General features: G+C 40.3%; 1 protein-coding gene across 1 annotated transcript in view; it reads left to right on the top strand.

The window, feature by feature from the left end:
• The window catches only part of otofa (otoferlin a), a 379,390-nt gene that overhangs the window by 347,640 nt on the left and 9,691 nt on the right, over window positions 1-22,059 (top strand). The window contains exons 40-43 of the mRNA XM_063071051.1: window positions 98-258; window positions 560-702; window positions 3,384-3,472; window positions 7,869-7,967. Coding sequence (XP_062927121.1) covers window positions 98-258; window positions 560-702; window positions 3,384-3,472; window positions 7,869-7,967 — 492 coding nt within the window. The remainder of the gene's footprint in view (window positions 1-97; window positions 259-559; window positions 703-3,383; window positions 3,473-7,868; window positions 7,968-22,059) is intronic.

Here is a 22,059-nt window from a genome sequence, read left to right as displayed (position 1 = left end):
AGGTCAGATTAACAAAGCAACACAACTGGGGTATGTTGCATTTCACTGTCAGTCATCAAGCCTCTAATGTGTACCAATGTGTTCTTCCTGTACACAGTCATGGATACAATGTCTGGAGAGATCCAATGACCCCAACTCAGATACTAACAAAACTTTGCAAAGAAGGCAAAGTAGACGGGCCTCACTTCGGTCCTGGAGGAAGAGTAAAGGTCGCCAACAGAGTCTTTACGGGCCCAACAGAGATTGAGGATGAAAATGGTATGAAGTAATAGTTAATCATTTCTGTTCCCCATCATCTCAAAACCTGATAGCTACAGGAATATGAGAAAGTATATATCCTGGACTTTTAAAATACCTCATTTTCTTTGTGACAAATACTCTCATTTATTTTATTTGGTTTAGTTTTTTAAATTTTTATTTAATTTGTTTTGTTTTATTATTACAAATAGATTGTACATGTTATAAGTTTCACAGCTGCTAACACCACAGTCTCATAAATTTCCCTGTGAAGAGCACACAGAACCAATGTTGGCCAACTGCTTTAATTTCTCCTCCGCAGGAGTGAAGAAGGAGACTGATGAACACTTGTCCCTGATTGTCCTCCAGCACTGGGAGCAGGTGCCACGGGTCGGCTGCAAGTTAGTTCCAGAACATGTGGAAACAAGGCCTCTGCTGAACCCTGAGAAACCAGGCATTGAGCAGGTACAGTAAACCCGGGAGAAAAGATCGTACAGTGTAATTTTGTGAGAGTGATCACCATGAGCACATTGAAGTATAAACTGTTTCAGATCATAGTCTACCTGGAAAATAATGATCTGTATCACCTGAGATTTCAGATATATACTCCCTGCAAGTAAGGCATTCCGCCAAGAGCACAGATGACATAATTATCATATTTCTGTGTAGATAAGAGCAACGAGGTACTGCAAAAGCTAGATATTTGAAATACTGAAAATGCTCAACGGGTCAGACAAGCTCAACGGAGAGAGGAACAACGTTAATTCTGTCTGATCTGCTGAACATTTTCAGCACTTTCCACATCATTTCTGATTCCTATTCTTGCCCTGGCTTCAGTAAGGTTATTGAGAAATCAAAGGCTGTCATAGAGTCTGCTGGCCGTGATATTATGCTTTAGGTCAAACTATTTGAAGACTAATGCGACTGTCAAAGAAACGCCAAAATAGAATCCAAATTATGAAAAAAATAATCGCTGAGAAGAAGCTAGGCCAAGGAGCAGTGCAGAAAGAATTGCACAATTGTTCATGCCAGTCAGAAAAGGTCACTTCCATCTGATCAAATATTGATCTGGAATCAGCACCCGGGGTCACCAATCCTCTACCTGCACCTAGCAATTAAGAGAGCCAATTAAACCACACTACAAAGATACAGCAGCTATCAAAGATGATATAACAACATAAAGAGCAATAAAAATCTGAAAGGCAAGTATATTTAAGTTAATGGAAATTCATTATAAAACTGTAAATAAGGTTGAATCTATTTCTCTCTCAGCCATTGCTCTCCATAAAGATGAGTGCAGTTTCTGGGTCCGGTGACAGAGTTCCCAGTTTATCTGCTTGGAAATCTCTACACATTCTGGCTGCACTGTGATGTCCATCTGCAATGCAGCACATATACACTGCAGTCCTTTCATCGGTCATCAGCCAGGTGGAAGTTTACAACTTCTCAGTTCGTGCCTGGCCATACTGAACTTCCATGCATAGAGAGCACTAAAATCTAACTGTTCCACATAGGATTCATGGCTTTTAGATGGAACATTTCTATAGTAAGAGGAAGAAATATACTTATATCCTCTAAAATATTAACACAATTACATAACGTAATAATATAATGTCAATCTATTAAAAATACTGCAGTTAACATTTTTATAGATGCTGGCATTTAATTAATGTTACATCAGATTGGGAACATGAAAGATTTTACCAAAGTCAAAGAGAAAAATCAGAAAGGAGGAGACATTGTCATTGCAGTGTGTTAAGAATCTGCTGCATCTTTCTCCCTGTTGGAGAGACCTATTCCATATTCTTAGAGTTGATCCATGGATACCGATACTGGACACAAAAGACCCACCCATCAAAGTTTTCCCTATATAGAGAATGTAAATAAAATCAAAATCCAAAAACTGCAAATGCCAAAAATCTGAAATAAAATTGAAAAATATGCAAGCACCCAGAAGGTTAGACAACATCTGTGGAACAAGAAACAGGGTTAACGTTTCAAGTCAAAGACACTTTATTTCCCTTTCTGACTTAGTGCCTGACTTGCTAGGTATTTCTGCATTTGATTTATTTTACATTTAAAAATATCAAACTTGGTTTCAACAATCTGTCATTAATGAATTCCATTCCCCTATGATCTTGCTAAATTTATCTCTATATTCAAATTTACTCTCCAGAAAACTCGGATGCATTACTAGCACGAGATGCCATCAAAGTTATTTGTTTTTTTTCATGGATAGAACAATACTATTTGCAGAAAAATTCTTGATGGAAGAAGTCACCTTGATCTAACAATTGGGGGAGGATAATTCTCTTGTGAGCTGTCTAACAAGTGATGCTTTTAGTTACTATCCTGGTGGAAAATAGTTCAAATCTCTATAATTTAGCTTTCTACACTGAAAGAGTGGGATCCTTAATTATGGATGTATCAGGGCCCAGGATGTCTTTTGAATATTTACTGATGGCTGGAGCCCAGAATTCACTGTGGAGTTAGTTACTTTGAGATGCAAAAGAGAGCTTGAGGCCAAAGAGAGATATTTATTTATACTTTCAAAAAGAGAATTAATTGAAGCCACCAAAGTAAACCAGTCTCTGTTATTACAGAAAACTCAGCGCTGGTGAGTTGTGAATTGGACTCCAAAACTGTCATTGCACAGTCCAGAAAGCATATTTCTTCTTCTTCTTCTGCTTTTGACTTTTAATGATTCTTAGTAGTCCAACTTATAGGTGCATTACTGCCACCAACTCTACTGGACTGTGGTGTAGAGAACTGAGAAATAAAACTTTATCAAATGAAAACTAAATTATTCCAAAAATCCCTATAGTGAAAGAAAATACTGTGAATTAAATTAAAGTCACTTCCATAACTTAATAAAGTTTTAAAATGAAAACTACCTCCAAAGATTGTAGTGAAGCCTGTATTTGATTTTCTTCAACCTTATATGCTTCATGATGGAATAGAATGTGTTCAGTTGTATCATAATGATGACAAAACCTACACAACACAGAAGGATATTTCCAACAAAATATCAGGAATTAAGCGTGGTATGCCCAGTTCTAAGTTGAGTCAAAATAATAGAAAACATTTTGCGAATTGGGACTGCGCTATCTATAATTAACTTGAAAGTGGTTTCTGTATAATTTCAGGGTCGCATTGAACTGTTTGTCGATATGTTTCCAAAGGACCAGCCTGCTCCAGGAGCAGCAATTGATATATCACCAAGGAAGCCAAAGAAGTAAAGTATTTCATATTATTTGAGGTGTTGTCCAACATTTTTAATTCAGCACAATTGTTCTTTTTTATGCTTATTGCAATAGTTGTGAGGATATTGCTGTTTCTTAAGTTAGAAACATAGAAAACATAGAAAATATACAGCATAGTACAGTCCCTTCGGCCCACAAAGCTGTGCCGAACATGTCCCTGCCTTAGATCTACCAAGGCTTTACCCATAGGCTCTATTTTTCTAAGCTCCATGTAGCCTAAGCTCATAGTAGGCCGAAGGGCCTGTGCTGTGCTGTACTATTCTATGCTCTAGCCATCCAGGAGTCTCTTAAAAGACCCTATCATTTCCGCCTCCACCACTGTTGCCGGCAGCCCATTCCATGCACTCACCAATGTCTGCATAAAAAACCTGCCCCTGACATCTCCTCTGTACCCACTTCCAAGCACCTTAAAACTATGCCCTCTCGTGCTATCCATTTCAGCCCTGGGGAAAAGCCTCTGACTATCCACACGATCAATGCCTCTCATTATCTTGTACACCTCTATCAGGTCACCTCTCATCCTCCGTCACTCCAAGGAGAAAAGGCCAAGTTCACTCAACCTATTCTCATAAAGCATACTCCCTAGTCCAGGCAACATCCTTGTAATTCTCCTCTGCACCCTTTCTATGGTTTCCATGTCCTTCCTGGAGTGAGGTGACCAGAATTGAGCACTTTTCTCCTGAAGAGGACAGATTAACAATGAGAGAAAAAGCCTGGTGTTTGGTATTTTTAAATGACAAAGTACAATTCATTTTAATTTACAAACATTGTATGTAGATTATCTTATCATAGCTGATGAGTGAATTAAACTTAGCCACAAATGAAATAGAACAAAACCTCTCAAAATTTTTAGTCACCAATAACATCCTTTTATTTCTGTGAAAATCCCACCTCAAAGCTTTTCCAACATTATTTAGGAATTACTACTCAGCTCCTGGATCCTAATTCTGAACCACCTGGTCAGCAGTGTCATGTTTTATGGCAGGTATTATCAACCAACAAGTCTGCCATTATTTTCTCTGCAGTTAACACACAAAGGCCTCAGGGTGGATATTATTTCTAAAACTGAGAGAATAAAAATAAAGTCATTATGATTAATTTTCAAGCCATACAGAGAACCTTTGTTCTCTAATCACAGGATGTTCAATATGTTGACCTATTAATGCAAAAGTAAATTACCGATCAAAATAAATTATCTTCCTTACAGGTCATGACTGCTCTCTGTGCTGTGATGTCTGAGGTTTACTTTGCAAGATTTAAACTTAGCTAAACAAATAACATCATGCTCACTCTGTTTTTGTCATATTTCTTCGGCCGTTGGGTCCCTGTGTGAATCCTTGCCCATTGGAACACAATTTGAATATTAAGCAGCAGAATCTCACCGTTTTTGGCTAATTGACGAAATGTAAACCCCTGTCGCCCAGGCCCAGCATCATGAAAATCAGAACATTTTCCTGAGTGTATCATACGTGCCTCAGAGTTCAAAAGTAGAGATGACATTGTATCACAAATTACACCACCCCACAGGACAACGATGAATTAGAAACATGGGAACATAGATTCAGTAGTGGGATATTTAATCGTTCCAGCCTTAGCTTAAGTTCAGAGAGGTTATGAGTGACATGGTTCCGTTATTCCTCATATCTGTTAATACCCTTGACTTAAAAGCGGCAAGAAACAGAACAACAGATGCTATTTGTAAAAGAGAGTCTCAAATTACCACTATGCTCAGTGTGCAGTGTACATTTAATTTCAGATCTGAAAGACCTAGCTGCGTCTTCAGACTGAAACCTAGAGCTCTTAATCAGTGGACGAAATTATCCTTTTTATCTTGAAAGCGTCAAGGAAATCTTTGCATTACTACATTCCAGGGATTACAATGTTTGCTTGTTTTATCTCTCAGTGTAATGTTGTTTAAGAATCCTTCCTTGTTTAACACCTAAAGTATAGTTTCTGGAACGGCCTCCGGTATTCTCCAATATATGTACTCTAATCATATCCTTGTTTTGTGGTTAATTGTTTCAGACAATTTCGGGTTAATTGTTGGAGTGTGAATATTTCTGTTGCATTTCTCCATAAAGTATTTGTGAATATAGAAACATAGAAAATAGGTGCAGGAGTAGGCCATTCGGCCCTTCGAGCCTGCACGGCCATTTATTATGATCATGGCTGATCATCCAACTCAGAACCCCACCCCAGCCTTCCCTCCATACCCCCTGACCCCCGTAGCCACAAGGGCCATATCTAACTCCCTCTTAAATATAGCCAATGAACTGGCCTCAACTGTTTCCTGTGGCAGAGAATTCCACAGATTCACCACTCTCTGTGTGAAGAAGTTTTTCCTAATCTCAGTCCTAAAAGGCTTCCCCTCTATCCTCAAACTGTGGCCCCTCGTTCTGGACTTCCCCAACATCGGGAACAATCTTCCTGCATCTAGCCTGTCCAATCCCTTTAGGATTTTATACGTTTCAATCAGATCCCCCCTCAATCTTCTAAATTCCAACAAGTACAAGCCCAGTTCATCCAGTCTTTCTTCATATGAAAGTCCTGCCATCCCAGGAATCAATCTGGTGAACCTTCTTTGTACTCCCTCTATGGCAAAGATGTCTTTCCTCAGATTAGGGGACCAAAACTGCACACAATACTCCAGGTGTGGTCTCACCAAGGCCTTGTACAACTGCAGTAGTACCTCCCTGCTCCTGTACTCGAATCCTCTCGCTATAAATGCCAGCATACCATTCGCCTTTTTCACCGCCTGCTGTACCTGCATGCCCGCTTTCAATGACTGGTGTATAATGACACCCAGGTCTCGTTGCACCTCCCCTTTTCCTAATCGGCCACCATTCAGATAATAATCTGTTTTCCTATTTTTGCCACCAAAGTGGATAACTTCACATTTATCCACATTAAATTGCATCTGCCATGAATTTGCCCACTCACCCAACCTATCCAAGTCACCCTGCATCCTCTTAGCATCCTCCTCACAGCTAACACTGCCACCCAGCTTCGTGTCATCCGCAAACTTGGAGATGCTGCATTTAATTCCCTCATCCAAGTCATTAATATATATTGTAAACAACTGGGGTCCCAGCACTGAGCCTTGCGGTACCCCACTAGTCACCGCCTGCCATTCTGAAAAGACCCCGTTTATTCCCACTCTTTGCTTCCTGTCTGCTAACCAATTCTCCACCCACACCAATACCTTACCCCCAATACCGTGTGCTTTAAGTTTGCACACTAATCTCCTGTGTGGGACCTTGTCAAAAGCCTTTTGAAAATCCAAATATACCACATCCACTGGTTCTCCCCTATCCACTCTACTAGTTACATCCTCAAAAAATTCTATGAGATTCGTCAGACATGATTTTCCTTTCACAAATCCATGCTTACTTTGTCCGATGATTTCACCGCTTTCCAAAAGTGTTGTTATCACATATGTGAATGGAATCGTACTGTGCCGAGAAGACACAGTGCCAAACATTAGTGCTGAATTACCATAAATGCAGATAATCTATTGCTCCACTAGGGGATATTCTCTAATGTTTGAAAAGAGTTGTCCCTTAGATATTTTCTTTCACTTCTTCTTCTCTCAGTTATTTATTCTTGATTAACCCACTTGTCCTAATTATAAGGATGAGAAAATATGAGAAATTAAACTTTGTTGAGTTTTGTGACTGTGTAGCTATCATTGTCTGTAGTCATTAAAAATAACAATTTCTGGAATTGCTTTCTAAAACAAAATCTCAGTGATTGTTAAGCAAGATAATACAAATACTGTTTTGCAATGATAAAAAAAATTGGTGAACTTTGAAGAATCTGAAGCATGAAATTTTCTCCAATAAGAGTCTAATCAGCAGTAGGTTTTGGGTCCAGCAAGACTACTGTCTCAATAGACAATAGGTGCAGGAGTAGGCCATTCAGCCCTTTGAGCCAGCACCACCATTCACTGTGATCATGGCTGATCATCCACAATCAGTACCCCATTCCTGCCTTCTCCCCATATCCCTTGACTCTGCTATCATTAAGAGCTTTACCTAACTCTTTCTTGAAAGCATCCAGAGAATTGGCCTCCACTGCCTTCTGAGGCAGAGCATTCCACAGATCCACAACTCTGTGGGTGAAAAAGTTTTTCCTCAACTCAAGAAGTCAATATAGTGCAAATCAAAGGAACGTTCTGATAATACTTTGGGAAACTCATTTTGTTTCAGCTCCTCACTTCCCTCGAGCAAAGAATCCACCTTGAATTGAAAACACTTGGAAGCTTTGTAGTACCAAGTTAATACCAACAGAGAGAATGCAGCTTGATGGGTGTGCAGTCATGTTACATGTGCCCCAGCATCTTATCCTGATTTCCTTCCTCTCTGCCAGATATGAGCTTAGACTGATAGTTTGGAATACAGATGAGGTTATCTTGGAAGACGATGATTACTTCACTGGAGAGAAATCTAGTGACATTTTTGTCAGGGGGTATGTACATCTGTGTGACCTGTGTGGGATTTGAAGTGTGTTTTGGTTTGCTCATTTTTCTTTGTTGCTTTTGTTGTTAACCAGTTATGAACTGCGTGTTATTATTTGGAACACTGATGATGTTGTTCTTCAAGATGATGCTTTCATGACAGGAGAGAAGATGTCAGACATCTATGTCAGGGGGTAATGATTCAACTGCATGGTTCATCTCCCCTCTATGCTGAGCAATCATTCATTTCCCACCCTCTATGTCCGCAATATAGCTATTTGCAATGGAATTTAACTGTGTTTTACATCCATAGCAAGCATATTTCTAGTTCTAGTTCCTCCAGTAACTTGTGTGAAGTGTAATGTACTAAGAAAAAGCAAGTGTGGTTTTCTACCTTACAATGTAGCTTTTGGGAAATTTTATTGCAATAGAACTCAACTCCAGATTGAATTGACACCTCCTTCTGTAAGAATGACAAACCCATTTTGAGCTAGAATGCCATTTCAGAAGAAGACTAAAAAAGCAAAACTGAGATATAAGGTACTAAAGAGTATGGAGGAAGACAACCAATTTAGCTCAACAAGCGTGTAAATAACTTTTCCAATATATTTAGGCATCTAGGAAGTATAAAGTGATGTATTTATAACCCTCAGAAGTTTTCATGTTTTCTCCTCATCAGCTATTTCACTTGCTTCAACCATTTGTCAAGTCATTGAATTAAGCCTGGATCACATTTGAAGAATTCACCCAACATGTGTCATTCCCAGTTTTGGCTCACTGCATTCCCTCTCCCCCCGATCATCCAACGAGGCCTGTTGATTCTCCTCTCTTTTCTTTGTGCAAGTGTATCTAAATTCTGAAGGACCTCTTGGCATCCCCTCACATCGTATTGAAATTAGACATATTTCAATTTAGAAGTTTGATTGCAGAATTTTCCTTGTCCTTCTCTATTACTAATCCAGACTTTATGATACAAGGTTATTCTTATTGAAGGTCTTCTTAGCTCTTTTCATTCCTCTTTGCAGGTTCAGTCCTGCCTCCTTCCTTGTGGGCAAGGAGGTATTTGGTCAGTTGTTCACATATCAGAAATCCCTGTTTGTCCTTTCCATCTATCTTGATCTTACCCAAATTAGTATTAGATGTTTGCATTCTCCAAATAACAAAACTCTATAGTTCTAACACAAATCAATAACTCCTCTGCAGATTTACTGATTTGCACTTCCCTCACTATGTGATGGCTAATGAAGCATTCCTGGTTGCACAATCACAAACACAAGACAATTTGCATGTGCTGGAAATCGAAAGCAACACACACAAAATGCTGATGGATCAGGCAGCATCTATGGAAAAGAGTGAACAAAAGGATCTTAGCCTAAAACATCAACTGTTTACTTTTTCCCATAGGTACTACCTGACCTACTGAGTTCCACCAGCATTTTGTGTGGTTGCACAGTCATCCTGATTTGGCTTTTTAAATCCAACTAAATGGATTTCATCCACTTTACCATGGCAGTATTCTCAATGATAGCTCACTAAGCTTTGACACATCCCAAACATGCCCTTGTCTACCCTATGGTCTTTCTTAATCTGTGACTGTTCAGTATAGCACTAATTTATTCTATTATGCTATCCAGCACTCTCATTTTATTGTACCTTAGGTAAATTTACATCAATATACTGTTGCCCATCACCTACCAAATAAGGTGAAATCATTTACATCCAAAGTAGTAGTAGTTCTCAATATACTTGAATTGATTCTTTTCTACAATATAGTCCAAGCCTTAAATAATTGTATCTCTAACCAGTGAAGCACAAATTCAATGCAGAGATTGTTATCTTCTTCTTCTTAAGTCCATGTCCCCCACTGAGTCATTGGCTTCTGACAGAGCCTTCCTCTTGCAGGGGTGGGGTCTTTGGAGCTTCTGATAGCATTCCTCTAGCTCTGGATTTTTATGGGATGGGGCTGCACACCCCATGCCTAAAAGATTGTTATCCACGCTGATTGTCAGTATTGAATGTGGTTAACTGATTAACTCAGAAATAACATAACAGGTACCTTTATAAGGGTCAAGTCTGGCAATTTTTAATCTGAAAAGAACTAAAAATCTGGTTGGTATGGTATCACTGCTAACTGCATTTTTATGTGCTTTAATGGTTATTTCATTCAGTGACTGCTGTATTAGTGCTTTTTTTCTTTGCAAAATGAATGCAAGCTTTCTCATGCATGACTAATGATCAAATTAATTGTGCTTTGAAAACCACTGGTTTATTACTATTTTTAAAAGGCTTATAACAAAATAACTGAAACATTCGCCTGTGTGTGTATGAGGGCTGCAATATCTTTCAAGTTAATTATCTTGGATCAGTAAATTTTACTAATATCTTTATGAACTACATGAATTTTGGTTCTTATTCACTTTGTTTTGTATGCACCATTGCTCCAAGTTGTTAAAAACAGGAGTGTCCTTAGGTCACTTTCATTACTAATTCCAACAGTGCACATTGTACAAACCTATTTCATTACTAACAATATCATATAATAGCTACAAAATGTAATTCATAATGTGCCCATAGTGCCTATAAAAAGTATTCATCCCCTTGGAAGTTTTCATGTTTTATTGTTTTACAACATTACATAATGGATTTAGATTTAGATTTTAGATTATGAGAACACTCAGTCCTCTTTTATTGTCACTTAGAAATGCATACATGCATTAAAAAATGATACAATGTTTCTCTGGAGTGATAGCACAGAAAACAGGACAAACCAAAGACTAAAACTGACAGAACCACATAATTATAACATATAGTTACAGCAGTGCAATACAGTACCATAATTTGACGAAGAACAAACCATGGGCACGGTTAAAAAAAAAGTCTCAACGTCCCGAGTCGATCAACTCCCAAGTCCCCGATAGCAGTCGGCAAAAGGGAGAAACTCCCTGCCATAAACCTCAAGGCACCGTCAACTTGCCAATGCCTTGGAAGCAGCCGACCACAGCAGACACTGAGTCCATCCGTCCAAAAACTTCGAGCCTCCAACCAGCCCCTCCGATACAGCCTCCTGAGCCCCATCCTCTGCCGAGTGCCTTTGACCTCGTCCCGGCTGCTGAAACAAGCAAAGCTGAGGATTTCGGGGCCTTCTGCTCCGGAGATTCCGGTTACCACACAGTAGCAGCGGCAGCAAAGCAGGCATTTCAGAAGTTTTCCAGATGTTCCTCCGTACTCTCACATCCGTCTCCATCAAATCAAAATTGTGCACGGTCCCCTACTTGACAGATAACAGACATCACCACCGAAGTGGCCGCGCGTGCTGCAGTCACGCTGCCATCTTCTCCTCCAATTTTATTTGGCTTACTTGACACTGATCAGTGTTTCTACCCTCACCGGCATCTTGTGTCAAAGTATAAGCAGGTCTCTACAAAGCAATCAAAATTAATTACAAATACAAAATACAAAATAATTGATTGCATAAATATTCACCCCGTTCAAGTTAGTATTTAGTAGATGCACCTTTGGCAGCAATTACAGCCTTGAGTCTGTGTGGATAGGTCTCTATCAGCTTTACACATCCAGACACTGCAAGTTTTTCCCATGCTTCTTTACAAAACTGTTCAAGGTTTGTTAGATTGCATGGGGATCATGAGTGATCAGCCCTTTTCAGGTCCAGCCACAAATTCTTAGTTGGATTGAGGTCTGGTCTCTGACTTGGCCACTCCAGGACATTAACTTTGTTGTTTTTAAGGCATTCTTGTGTAGCTTTGGCTTTATGCTTGGGGTCATTGTCTTGCTGGAAAACAAATCTTCTCCCAAGTCATAATTCTCTTACAGATTACATCAGGTTTTCCTCCAGAATTTCCCTGTATTTTGCTGCATTCATTTTACCCACTACATTCACAAGCCTTCCAGGGCCTGCTGCAGTGAAGCATCCCCACAGCATGATGCAGCCACAACCATGCTTCATGAAGTAATGGTGAGTTTTTGATGATGTGCGGTGTTTGGCTTATGCCAAACAGTGTTCAGTCTGATGACCAAAAATTTCAATTTTGGTTTCATCAGACCTTAAAACCTTCTTCTAGCTGATTTCAGAGTCACCCACTTGCCTTCTTTCAAACTCTAGCGAAGATTTCATGAGCATTTTTTTTCAACAGTGGCTTTCTCTTTGCCACTCTCCTGTAAAGCTGTGACTGGTGAAGCAGCCAGGCAACAGTTGTTGTGTACGCTGTCTCTCCCATCTCAGTCACTGAAGCTTGTAACTCTTTCAGAGTTGTCATAAGTCTCTAGGTGGCCTCCCTCACTAGTTCCCCTCTTGCACAGTCACTCAGATTTTGGGGATGACTTTCTCTAGGCAAATTTACAGCTGTTCCATTTTCTTTCCATTTCTTAATGATTGACTTGGCTACACTTCAAGGGATATTCAATGACTTGGAAATTTCCTTATGTCCATCTCCTGGCTCGTGTTTTTCAATAACCTTCTCACGGAGTTGCTTGCAGTATTCCTTTGTGTAGCTTTTGCCAGGATACTTACGCCCCAGCGGTTGGACCATCCAGATATATGACTACAATCAATTGAAACACCTTGACTGTGCACTGGTGATCTCCATTTAACTAATTGTGTGACTTCTAAAACCAATTGGCTGCATCAGTGATGATTTGGTGTGTCATATTAAAGGGAATGGGGGTGAATACTTATGCAATCAATTATTTTGTGCTTTATATTTGTAATTATTTTAGATCACTTTGTAGAGATCTGTTTTCACTTTGACATGAAAGAGTATTTTTCTGTGATCAGTCTCAAAAAGCCAAATTAAATCCACTGTGATCCAATGTTACAGGCACTGAGCACGGGTCCATGGTGCAGAAGGGAAAGAGAGAGAAGAGGGGGACGGTAGTGATAGAGGACCCGATAGTGAGGGGAACAGACAGGAGATTCTGTGGATGTGAACGAGACACCCAGATGGTATGTTGTCTCCCAGGTGCAAGGGGCAGGGATGTCTCAGATCATGTCCACATCATTTTGGAGAGGGAGGGAGAGCAGCCAGATGTCTTGGTACGTATTGGTACCGATGACATAGGAAGGAAAAGCAATGAGGTCCTGAAATGATAATTTAGAGAGCTAGGTAGAAAGCTGAGAAGCAGGACCTTCTGGGTAGTAATTTCTGGATTGCTGCCTGTGCCATGCGCCAGTGAGGGTGGAAACAGGATTATTTGGTGGATAAATATGTAGCTGAGAAACTGGTGCAGGGAACAGGGCTTCAGGTTCTTGGATAATTGGGATCTCTTCTGGGGGAGGTATGACCTGTTCAAAAGTGAACCTGAAACCGAGGGGGACTAATATTCTCGCAGGCAGGTTTGTTAGAGCTGTTGGTGAGGGTTTAAAATAACTTAGCAGGGGGGTGGGAACCGGAGTGAAGGGACTCAGGATAGGACAGATGGTAAAAAAGTAAAGATACGTGCAATCAGATTGTGTGGAAGGGCAGGTAGGTGCTGGAACTTAGTTGCAGCCAACAGGCTGAGCATCAAATCATTAGGAATGCAGAGTCAGAAAGGATAGCAAATATGCTACTCAAGGTGTTGTATCTAAATGCATGTAGTATAAGAAATAAGGTGGATGATCTTGTTGCAATATTGCAGATTGCCAGGTATGATGTTGATATGATATCATGGCTGATGAATGGTTGTAGTTGGGAGCTGAATGTCCAAGGTTACATGTTATATCGGAGGGATAGGATGGTAGGCAGAGGGGGTTGTGTGGCTCTACTGGTAAAGAATGGCATCAAATCAGTAGAAAGATGTGACACAGGATCAGAAGATGTTGAATACTTGTGGATTGAGTGAAGAAACTGCAAGGATAAAAAGTCGTTGATGGAAGTTTTATACAGGCCTCCTAACAATGGCTGGGAGGTGGACCACAGTTTACAATAGGAAATAGAAAAGGCGAGGCAAAAGGGCAATGTTATGGTAGTCATGGGAGACTTTAACATGCAGGTTGATTGGGGAAAATCAGGTTGGTAATGGATCTCAACAGAGTGAATTTGTTGAATGCCTCCAAGATGGCTTTTTAGAGCAGTTTGTCATTGAGCCTACTAGGGGATCAGCTATTCTGGATTGGGTGTTATGTAATGAACTGGAGGTGATTAGGGAGCTTAAGGTAAAAGAACCTTTGGGAACCAGTGATCACAATATGATTGTGTTCAACTTGAAATTTGATAGGGAGAAAGTGAAGTCTGATGTTGCAGTATTTTAGTGGAGTAAGAGAAATTACAGTGGTATGAGAGGGGAGTTGGCCAAAGTAAATTGGAAGGAGCTGTTGGCAGGGATGTCAGCAGAGCAGCAATCGTGTATGTTTCTGGAAAAAGTGAGGATGGTGCAGGACACGTGTTCCAAAAATGAAGTAATACTCAAGGTTATAAAATAGTACAAACTGTGGGTGACAAGGGAAGTCAAAGCTATTGTAGCAGCAAAAGAGAGGGCACACAGCAAAACAAAAATTAGTGGTGGGAAGATAGAGAATTGGGAAGTTTTTAAAAAACTACAGACAGCAACTAAAAAAATCATTAGAAGGGAAAAAATGAAATATGAAAGCAAGCTAGCAAATAATATCAAAGTGGATAGTAAAAGTTTTTTCAAGTAGGTTAAAAATAAAAGAAATGAGAGTGAGTCACCACCAGAAAATGAAGGAAGTGAAATAATAACGGGGGACAAGGAGATGGCTGCTGAACTAAATGAGTACTTTGCATCAGTCTTCGCTGTGGAAGACACTAGCAGTATTGCTGATGTTGTAGTGTGTGAAGGAAGAGAAGTGGATGCAGTTACTGTTACAAGAGAGAAGATGCTCACAAACCCAAAGGCACATAAGTTACCCGGGTGAGATGAACTGCACCCTAGGGTTCTGAAGCAGTTAGAGTTAGAGATTGTGGTGGCATTAGAAATGTTTGTTCAAAAATCATTGGACTCTGGCATGGTGCCAGAGGACTGGAAAATTATAAGCGTTATTCCACTTTTTAAGACAGGAGGAAGGCAGTAGAAAGGAAATTATAGACCAGTTAGCCTGACCTCAGTGATTGGGAAGATGTTAGTCAATTGTTAAGGATGAAGTGCTGGAGTACTTGGAGACACAGGACAGGATAGTACGAAGTCAGCATGGTTTCCTTCAGGAAAAATCCTGCCTGAATAACCTGTTGGAATTCTTTGAAGAGATTACAAGTAGGATCGATAAAGGGGACGCAGTGGATGTTGTATATTTGGACTTTCAGAAGGCCTTTGACAATGTGCCACACATGAAGCTGCTCACTGAGTTAACAGCCCATGTATTACAGGAAAATGACTAACATATTTAAAGCATTGGCTGATTGGTAGGAGGCAGCGAGTGGGAATAAAAGGTTCCTTTTCTGGTTGGCTGCCTGTGATTAGTGGTGTTCTGCAGGGGTCAGTGTTGGGACTGCTTCCTTTTATGCTGTATATAAATGATTTAGATGATGGAATAAATGGCTTTGTTGCCAAGTTTGTAGATGATATGAGGATTGGTGAAGGGGCAGATAGTGTTGAGGAAACAGGTAGGATGCAGAAGGACTTAGACAGATTAGGAGAATGGGCAAGAAAGTGGCAAATGAAATACAATGTTGGAAAATGCATGGTCATGCACTTTAGTAGTAGAAATAAACGTGCAGACCATTTTCTAAATGGAGAGAAAATCCAGGAATCTGAGATGCAGAGGGACTTAGGAGTACTTGTGCAGGACACCCTGGGAGACGCCAGAGAGTAGTGGTGGATAACTGTTTGTCAGGTTGAAGGTTGCTGACTAGTGGTGTGCCTCAGGGATCTATACTGGGTCCAATGTTGTTTGTCGTATATACTAATGATCTGGATGATGGGGTGGCAAATTGGATTAGTAAGTATGCAGATGATACTAAGATAGGTGGAGTTGTGGATAATGAAGTAGGTTTTCAAAGCTTGCAGAGAGATTTAGACCAGTTAGAAGAGCGGACTGAAAGATGGCAGATGGAGTTTAATGCTGATAAATGTGAGGTGCTACATTTTGGCAGGACTAATCAAAATAGGACATACATGGTAAATGGTAGGACATTGAAGAATGCAGTAGAACAGAGGGATCTAGGAATAATGGTGCATAGTTCCCTGAAAGTGGAATCTCATGCTGATATGGTGGTGAAGAAAGCTTTTGGTGTGCTGGCCTTTATAAATCAGAGCATTGAGTATAGGAGTTGGGATGTAATGTTGAAATTGTACAAGGCATTGGTAAGGCCAAATTTGGAGTATTGTGTACAGTTCTGGTCACCAAATTATAGGAAAGATGTCAACAAAAAAGAGAGAGTACCGAAAAGATTTACTGGAATGTTACCTGGGTTTCATCTCCTAAGTTACAGAGAAAGGTTGAACAAGTTGGGTCTTTATTCTTTGGAGCGTAGAAGGTTGAGGGGGGACTTGATAGAGATATTTAATATTATGAGGGGGATAGATAGAGTTGACGTAGATAGGCTTCTTCCATTGAGAGTAGGGGAGATTCAAACAAGGGGACATGAGTTGAGAGTTAAAGGGCAAAAGTTTAGGGGTAACATGAGAGGGAACTTCTTTACTCAGAGAGTGGTAGCTGTGTGGAACAAGCTTCCAGCAGAAGTGGTTGAGGCAGGTTTGATGGTGTCATTTAAAGTTAAATTGAATAGCTATAAGGACAATGAAGGAATGGATGGTTATGGGCTGAGTGCAGGTCGGTGGGACTAGATGAGAGTAAGCGTTCAGCACTGACTAGAAGGGCCGAGATGGCCTGTTTCCGTGCTGTAATTGATATATAGTTATATGCTTAAAGGTTAACTTGCGGGTCGAGTCGGTTGCGAGGAAGGCAAATGCCATGTTAGCGTTCATTTCAAGAGGTCTAGAATACAAGAGTAAGGATGTGATGCTGAGGCTTTATAAGGCACTGATGAGGCCTCACCTCGAGTATTATGAACAGTTTTGTGCCTCTCATCTTAGAAAAGATGTGCTGGCATTGGAGAGGGTCCAGAGGAGTTTCACAAGGATGATTCCAGGTATGGACAAGGGAAGCACAGGAGCGCCTACAGGACTGCTTTGAATCAGTGGACTGGACTGTATTCAGGGATTCATCTTTGAACATGGATGAGTATACTGCAGTTATTACCGACTTCATTAAAACCTGTGTGGTTGAGTGTGTGCCTACAAAGACTTACTGTACATTCCCAAACCAAAAGTGTGGATGAACCAGGAGGTACGTCATCTGCTGAAGGCTAGATCTGTGGCATTCAAGTCTGGCAACCCAGGCCTGTACCAGAAAACCAGGTATGATTTGCTGAGGGCTATTTCAAGGGTGAAGAGACAATTTTGAACAAGGTTGGAGGCAACATCGGATGCACGGCAACTCTGGCAGGGTCTGCAAGACATTACTTCTTACAAAAACCCAATAGTATGAATGGCAGCAATGTTTCACTACCAGATGAACTCAGCGCATTCTATGCCCACTTTGAAAGGGAGAACTCAACTATAGCTGTGAAGATCCCTGCTGCACCTGATGTCCCTGTGATCTCCATCTCAGAGGCTGATGTTAGGCTGTCTTTAAAGAGAGTGAACCCTCGCAAGACGGAAGGTCCCAATGGAGTATCTGGTAAGGCCCTGAAAACCTGCGCCAACCAACTAGCAGGAGTATTCAGGGACATTTTCAACCTCTCACTCTTACAGGTGGAAGTTCCCACTTGCTTCAAAAAGGCAACAATTATACCAGTACCTAAGAATAATAATGTGAGCTGCCTTAATGACCTCCGCCCAGTAGCACTCACATCGACAGTGATGAAATGCTTTGAGAGGTTGGTCATGACTAGACTGAACTCCTGCCTCAGCTAGGACCTGGACCATTTGCAATTTGCCTATCGCCACAATAGGTCAATGGCAGACACAATCTCAATGGCTCTCCACACAGTTTTAGACCACCTGGACAACACAAACACCTATGTCAGGATGCTGTTCATCGATTATAGCTCAGCATTTAATACCATCATTCCCACAATCCGGATTGAGAAGTTGCAGAACCTGGGCCTCTGTACCTCCCTCAGCAACTGGATCTTTGACTTCCTAACTGGAAGACCACAAACTGTGCAGATTGGTGATAACATATCCTCCTCGCTGATGATCAACACCAGAGCACCTTGGGTGTGTGCTTAGCCCACTGCTCTACTCTCTATATACACATAACTGTGTGACTAGGCATAGCTCAAATACCATCTATAAATTTTCTGACGATACAACCATTGTTGGTAGAATCTCAGGTGGTGACAAGAGGGCGTACAGGCATGAGATATGCCAACTAGTGGAGTGGTGTTGCAGCAACAATCTGGCACTCAACATCAGTACGACAAAAGAACTGATTGTGGGCTTCAGGAAGGGTAAGATGAAGGAACACATACCAATCCTCATTGAGGCATCAGAAGTGGAGAGAGTGAACAGTTTCAAGTTCCTGGGTGTCAAGATCTCTGAGGATCTAACCTGGTCCCAACATAGCGATGTAGTTATAAAGAAGGCAAGACAGCGGCTATTCTTCATTAGGAATTTGTAGAGATCTGGCATGCCAACAAATGCACTCAGAAACTTCTATAGTTGTACCATGGAGAGCATTCTGACATGCTGCATTACTGTCTGGTATGGAGGGGCTACAGAAGCTGCAGAGGGTTGTAAATCTAGTCAGCTCCATCTCGGGTACTAGCCTATGAAGTACCCAGGACATCTTCAGGGAGCGGTATCTCAGAAAGGCAGCGTCCATTCTTAAGGACCTCTAGCACCTAGGCATGCCCTTTTCTCACTGATAGCATCAGGTAGCAAATACAGAAGCCTGAAGGCACACACTCAGCGATTCAGGAACAGCTTCTTCCCCTCTGCCATCCAATTCCTAAATGGACATTGAATCTTTGGGCACTACCTCATTTTTTTTAACATACGGTATTTCTGTTTTTTTCTTTTTTTTAATCTATTCAATATACATATACTGTATTTATTATTATTTTTTCTCTGTTAGATTATGTATTGTATGGAACTGCTGCTACAAAGTAAACAAATTTCATGTCACATGCTGGTGATAATAAACCTGATTCTGAAAGGGTTATCTTACAAGGAATGTTTGATGGCTCTGGGTCTGTACTCACTGGAATTCAGAAGGATGAGGGGCGGATCTCATTGAAGCCTTCCAAATGTTGAAAGGCCGAGACTTGAAAGGATGTTTCCTATGGTGGGGGAGTCTAGGACAAGAGGGGCACCCTTTCAAAACAGAGATGCAGAGAAATTTCTTTAGGTAAAGCGTGGTGGATTTGTGGAATTTCTTGCCACATGCAGCTGTGGAGGCCTGGTCGTTGGGTGTATTTAATGCAGAGATTGATAGGTTCTTGATTGGACATGGCATCAAAGGTTACGGGAGAAGGCTGGGAAATGGGATTGAGGAGAAAGAAAAAAGGATCAGCCATGATTGAATGGCAGAGCAGACTCGATGGGCCAGAAGGCCTAATTCTGCTCCTATGCCTTGTAGTCTAAAGTTGTAAAATAATAAAACATGAAAACTTCCAAAGGGAGGGGAGTGAATAATTTTGTAGGCACTGTATACTCAAAATGGTCTTTGTCCACAAGCAAGTTTATGATTTTTGTTTGTAAATAATTGTCACAAGTTGATCATAGAATGGCTACAGCACAGAGAGGTTATTTTGCCCATCACACCTGGTGCAGCTCGCTGAGCAATTATAACCAACCAGAAGAAGCATAAAAATGGATCTTCATTAGTTATTTTCTTCCTCTCTGTCAGATTTCAGCTTCCTGCACCCCACACTCCTCTGTGAAATCCTTTCTGTAAAAGTCAGCAGTGACCCCTTTCCCAAATGTCTACTGTCCACGAGAAGAGACAGGATGATTCATCCTGAATTCTTCTGTTCCTCCTTGTAGGTAGCAGTCAAGCTAAGCCCAGAAGTCAGTCAAATAAACTATTGCATCCTACAGTTCTGTGACATATCACATTATGTTGGAGCCATTACTTCTTCTCAATAAAATAGTAAAATATAAATGTTTTCATGTGTAGGCCACATTTTAGACACTCTCCAATTCCATCTGAATGCCAAGGACACTAAAGAAGGACTTGCTGAAAGGCTTTTGTCTGAAACATTTATTAAATAACCAAACATTTTTCAGAAAATATCGTAACATGATTCATAAAACAATCATGTAAGTTGGTTCCCCAAGTTTGGTTTTGTTTTTGGAATTCTGGATGAGAAAGAAAACAAATATGTGAGTATTCTGACTGTTAGTTAAGTTTAGAGCGTTCATTATACCCAAGCAACAAATATGTTTGGAATGTACTTCCCTACTCTACCAGCTGCAGAAAGAGGAGAAAGTCAGGAAACCTAGAGGAAATTACTTTGTTAATAATGAAAGAAGAAATAAGAACATCAAAAGAATCTTTAAAAATAGTGCCATTATGTCTGCTTCAGCTATTGCAATGATGTAAACATGTCAATACCTCTCATGGACATGTGTATGTAAAGAAAATTGCTACATTGCTTGCAGCCAATTCTAGTCATGCATGAGTATGGGCAATACATCAACCAATAGTGCCATCTGCAAAGAGGGGAGGCTGAGTTAGTGAGATTCAAATTAGTTTGAAATCTACTTTTCCATATGCTTATCAAATATCTACTCAGATAATTTATCATTCTCAACTTCATTAATTGCATTTCTTAATATTTTATATAATATTTGAAAAATTCAAGAAGACGATTAATCACAGGATCCTGTTGTGAAACCAAGTGCTGTAAGCTGTTTTTCTTAATTGACACATGAAATGTCTTGGGCCTATTAATAATTGTTTAAGTTGTTTGACGTCATAAAAAGTTGGGAAGGACAGTATGTTCTGTAAGTCTAATTGCAGCTACAACCTCTAATTAAGTTTTGTAAGTTAATGAGCAATACTGTGTATTTTATATATTCCTACTTTAACAGTATCCTTATTGAGCTGTGTTTTTGAATTTATGAACTGTGCATTCATGAAATGAGGCACAGGATGTGAAGCTCATTAAATTTATATCCACAAGATATCCTTGAAACACTGCTTTAGGGAAAACAATAGCCATTTAAACTCAAATTTATTGGGTTGTTGGTTCCATGACAGGACAGATCTTCAGACATAACTGTCATTGGGTATCAAATAACCACAAGAAGTATATTAATACATTTCATAATAGAATGTATAGCAGTCACTAAAAATCACACTGGACTCATGACCAAATTGGAAAATAGCTATATACCATACAAATAACATTTTCTGCAAACGTGGCATTTACCATGGGGAATGCTTTTTTAATATTCCTTAGTCACATACTCATCGAAAGAGTGGCAACCTTCCCATTCATAAAAAGGCCCATTTCATAAGAGGGAGCCCTCCTGGGCACATGTAGAGTAGTCATCAACTGTCTGCACTCACAGGGAACTAGCCAAAGTGGCAATTCCCATGTTCTGACTTTCCAGCTGGCCTTCTTTAAAAATCAAGGCAGATAAAATCCTTTCTCTAAGAATAGACGGCCAAGGGACACCTGTTGCACTGGTAACTCGCAAACTCGGAGATGCGAACATCATATTGACAGGTGTGTATTTGCTTCTTGTCCATTGTGACGTTGTGTAGCGAACTTCCAATGATGAAGAGTTTGCCCAAAAATGTGTAGAATTAATACATCAGCAGCTAAATGTTGGAAAGAACTCACACTCTTAGAAATGACGCACTATGGAAGGTTTCTGAGAAGTTTGCAGTGAGTTCTGAAGGTGCCCAGTAAAGTCTCTCAATGTCAGGAAAGTGGCTCCTTTAAGTAGGAAAAGCAAGAAACAGAAGAAATGTTTCAGAGGTCACAGCTTTGAATTCCAGTTTAAGTCTGAAAGGGAGAAAATGGTGTTGTGTGATTAGTGACATCTTTGGATACGTGGCTGAGATGAGTAAAATGGATGTGCCAAATTTGTGATGAGCAAGATATCTCTAAAAACAAATCTCCAGCATAACCTATGTCAGGTTCACATTAGTTCATACATCTGCAAAGTATCTCCTTCTCCACAGTCCAG

This window comes from Mobula hypostoma, chromosome 2, assembly GCF_963921235.1.
Source record: "Mobula hypostoma chromosome 2, sMobHyp1.1, whole genome shotgun sequence".
Taxonomy (NCBI): Eukaryota; Metazoa; Chordata; class Chondrichthyes; order Myliobatiformes; family Myliobatidae; genus Mobula; species Mobula hypostoma.
Note: the sequence above shows the minus strand (reverse complement) of the source record. Positions and strands in the feature narration are given on the sequence as shown.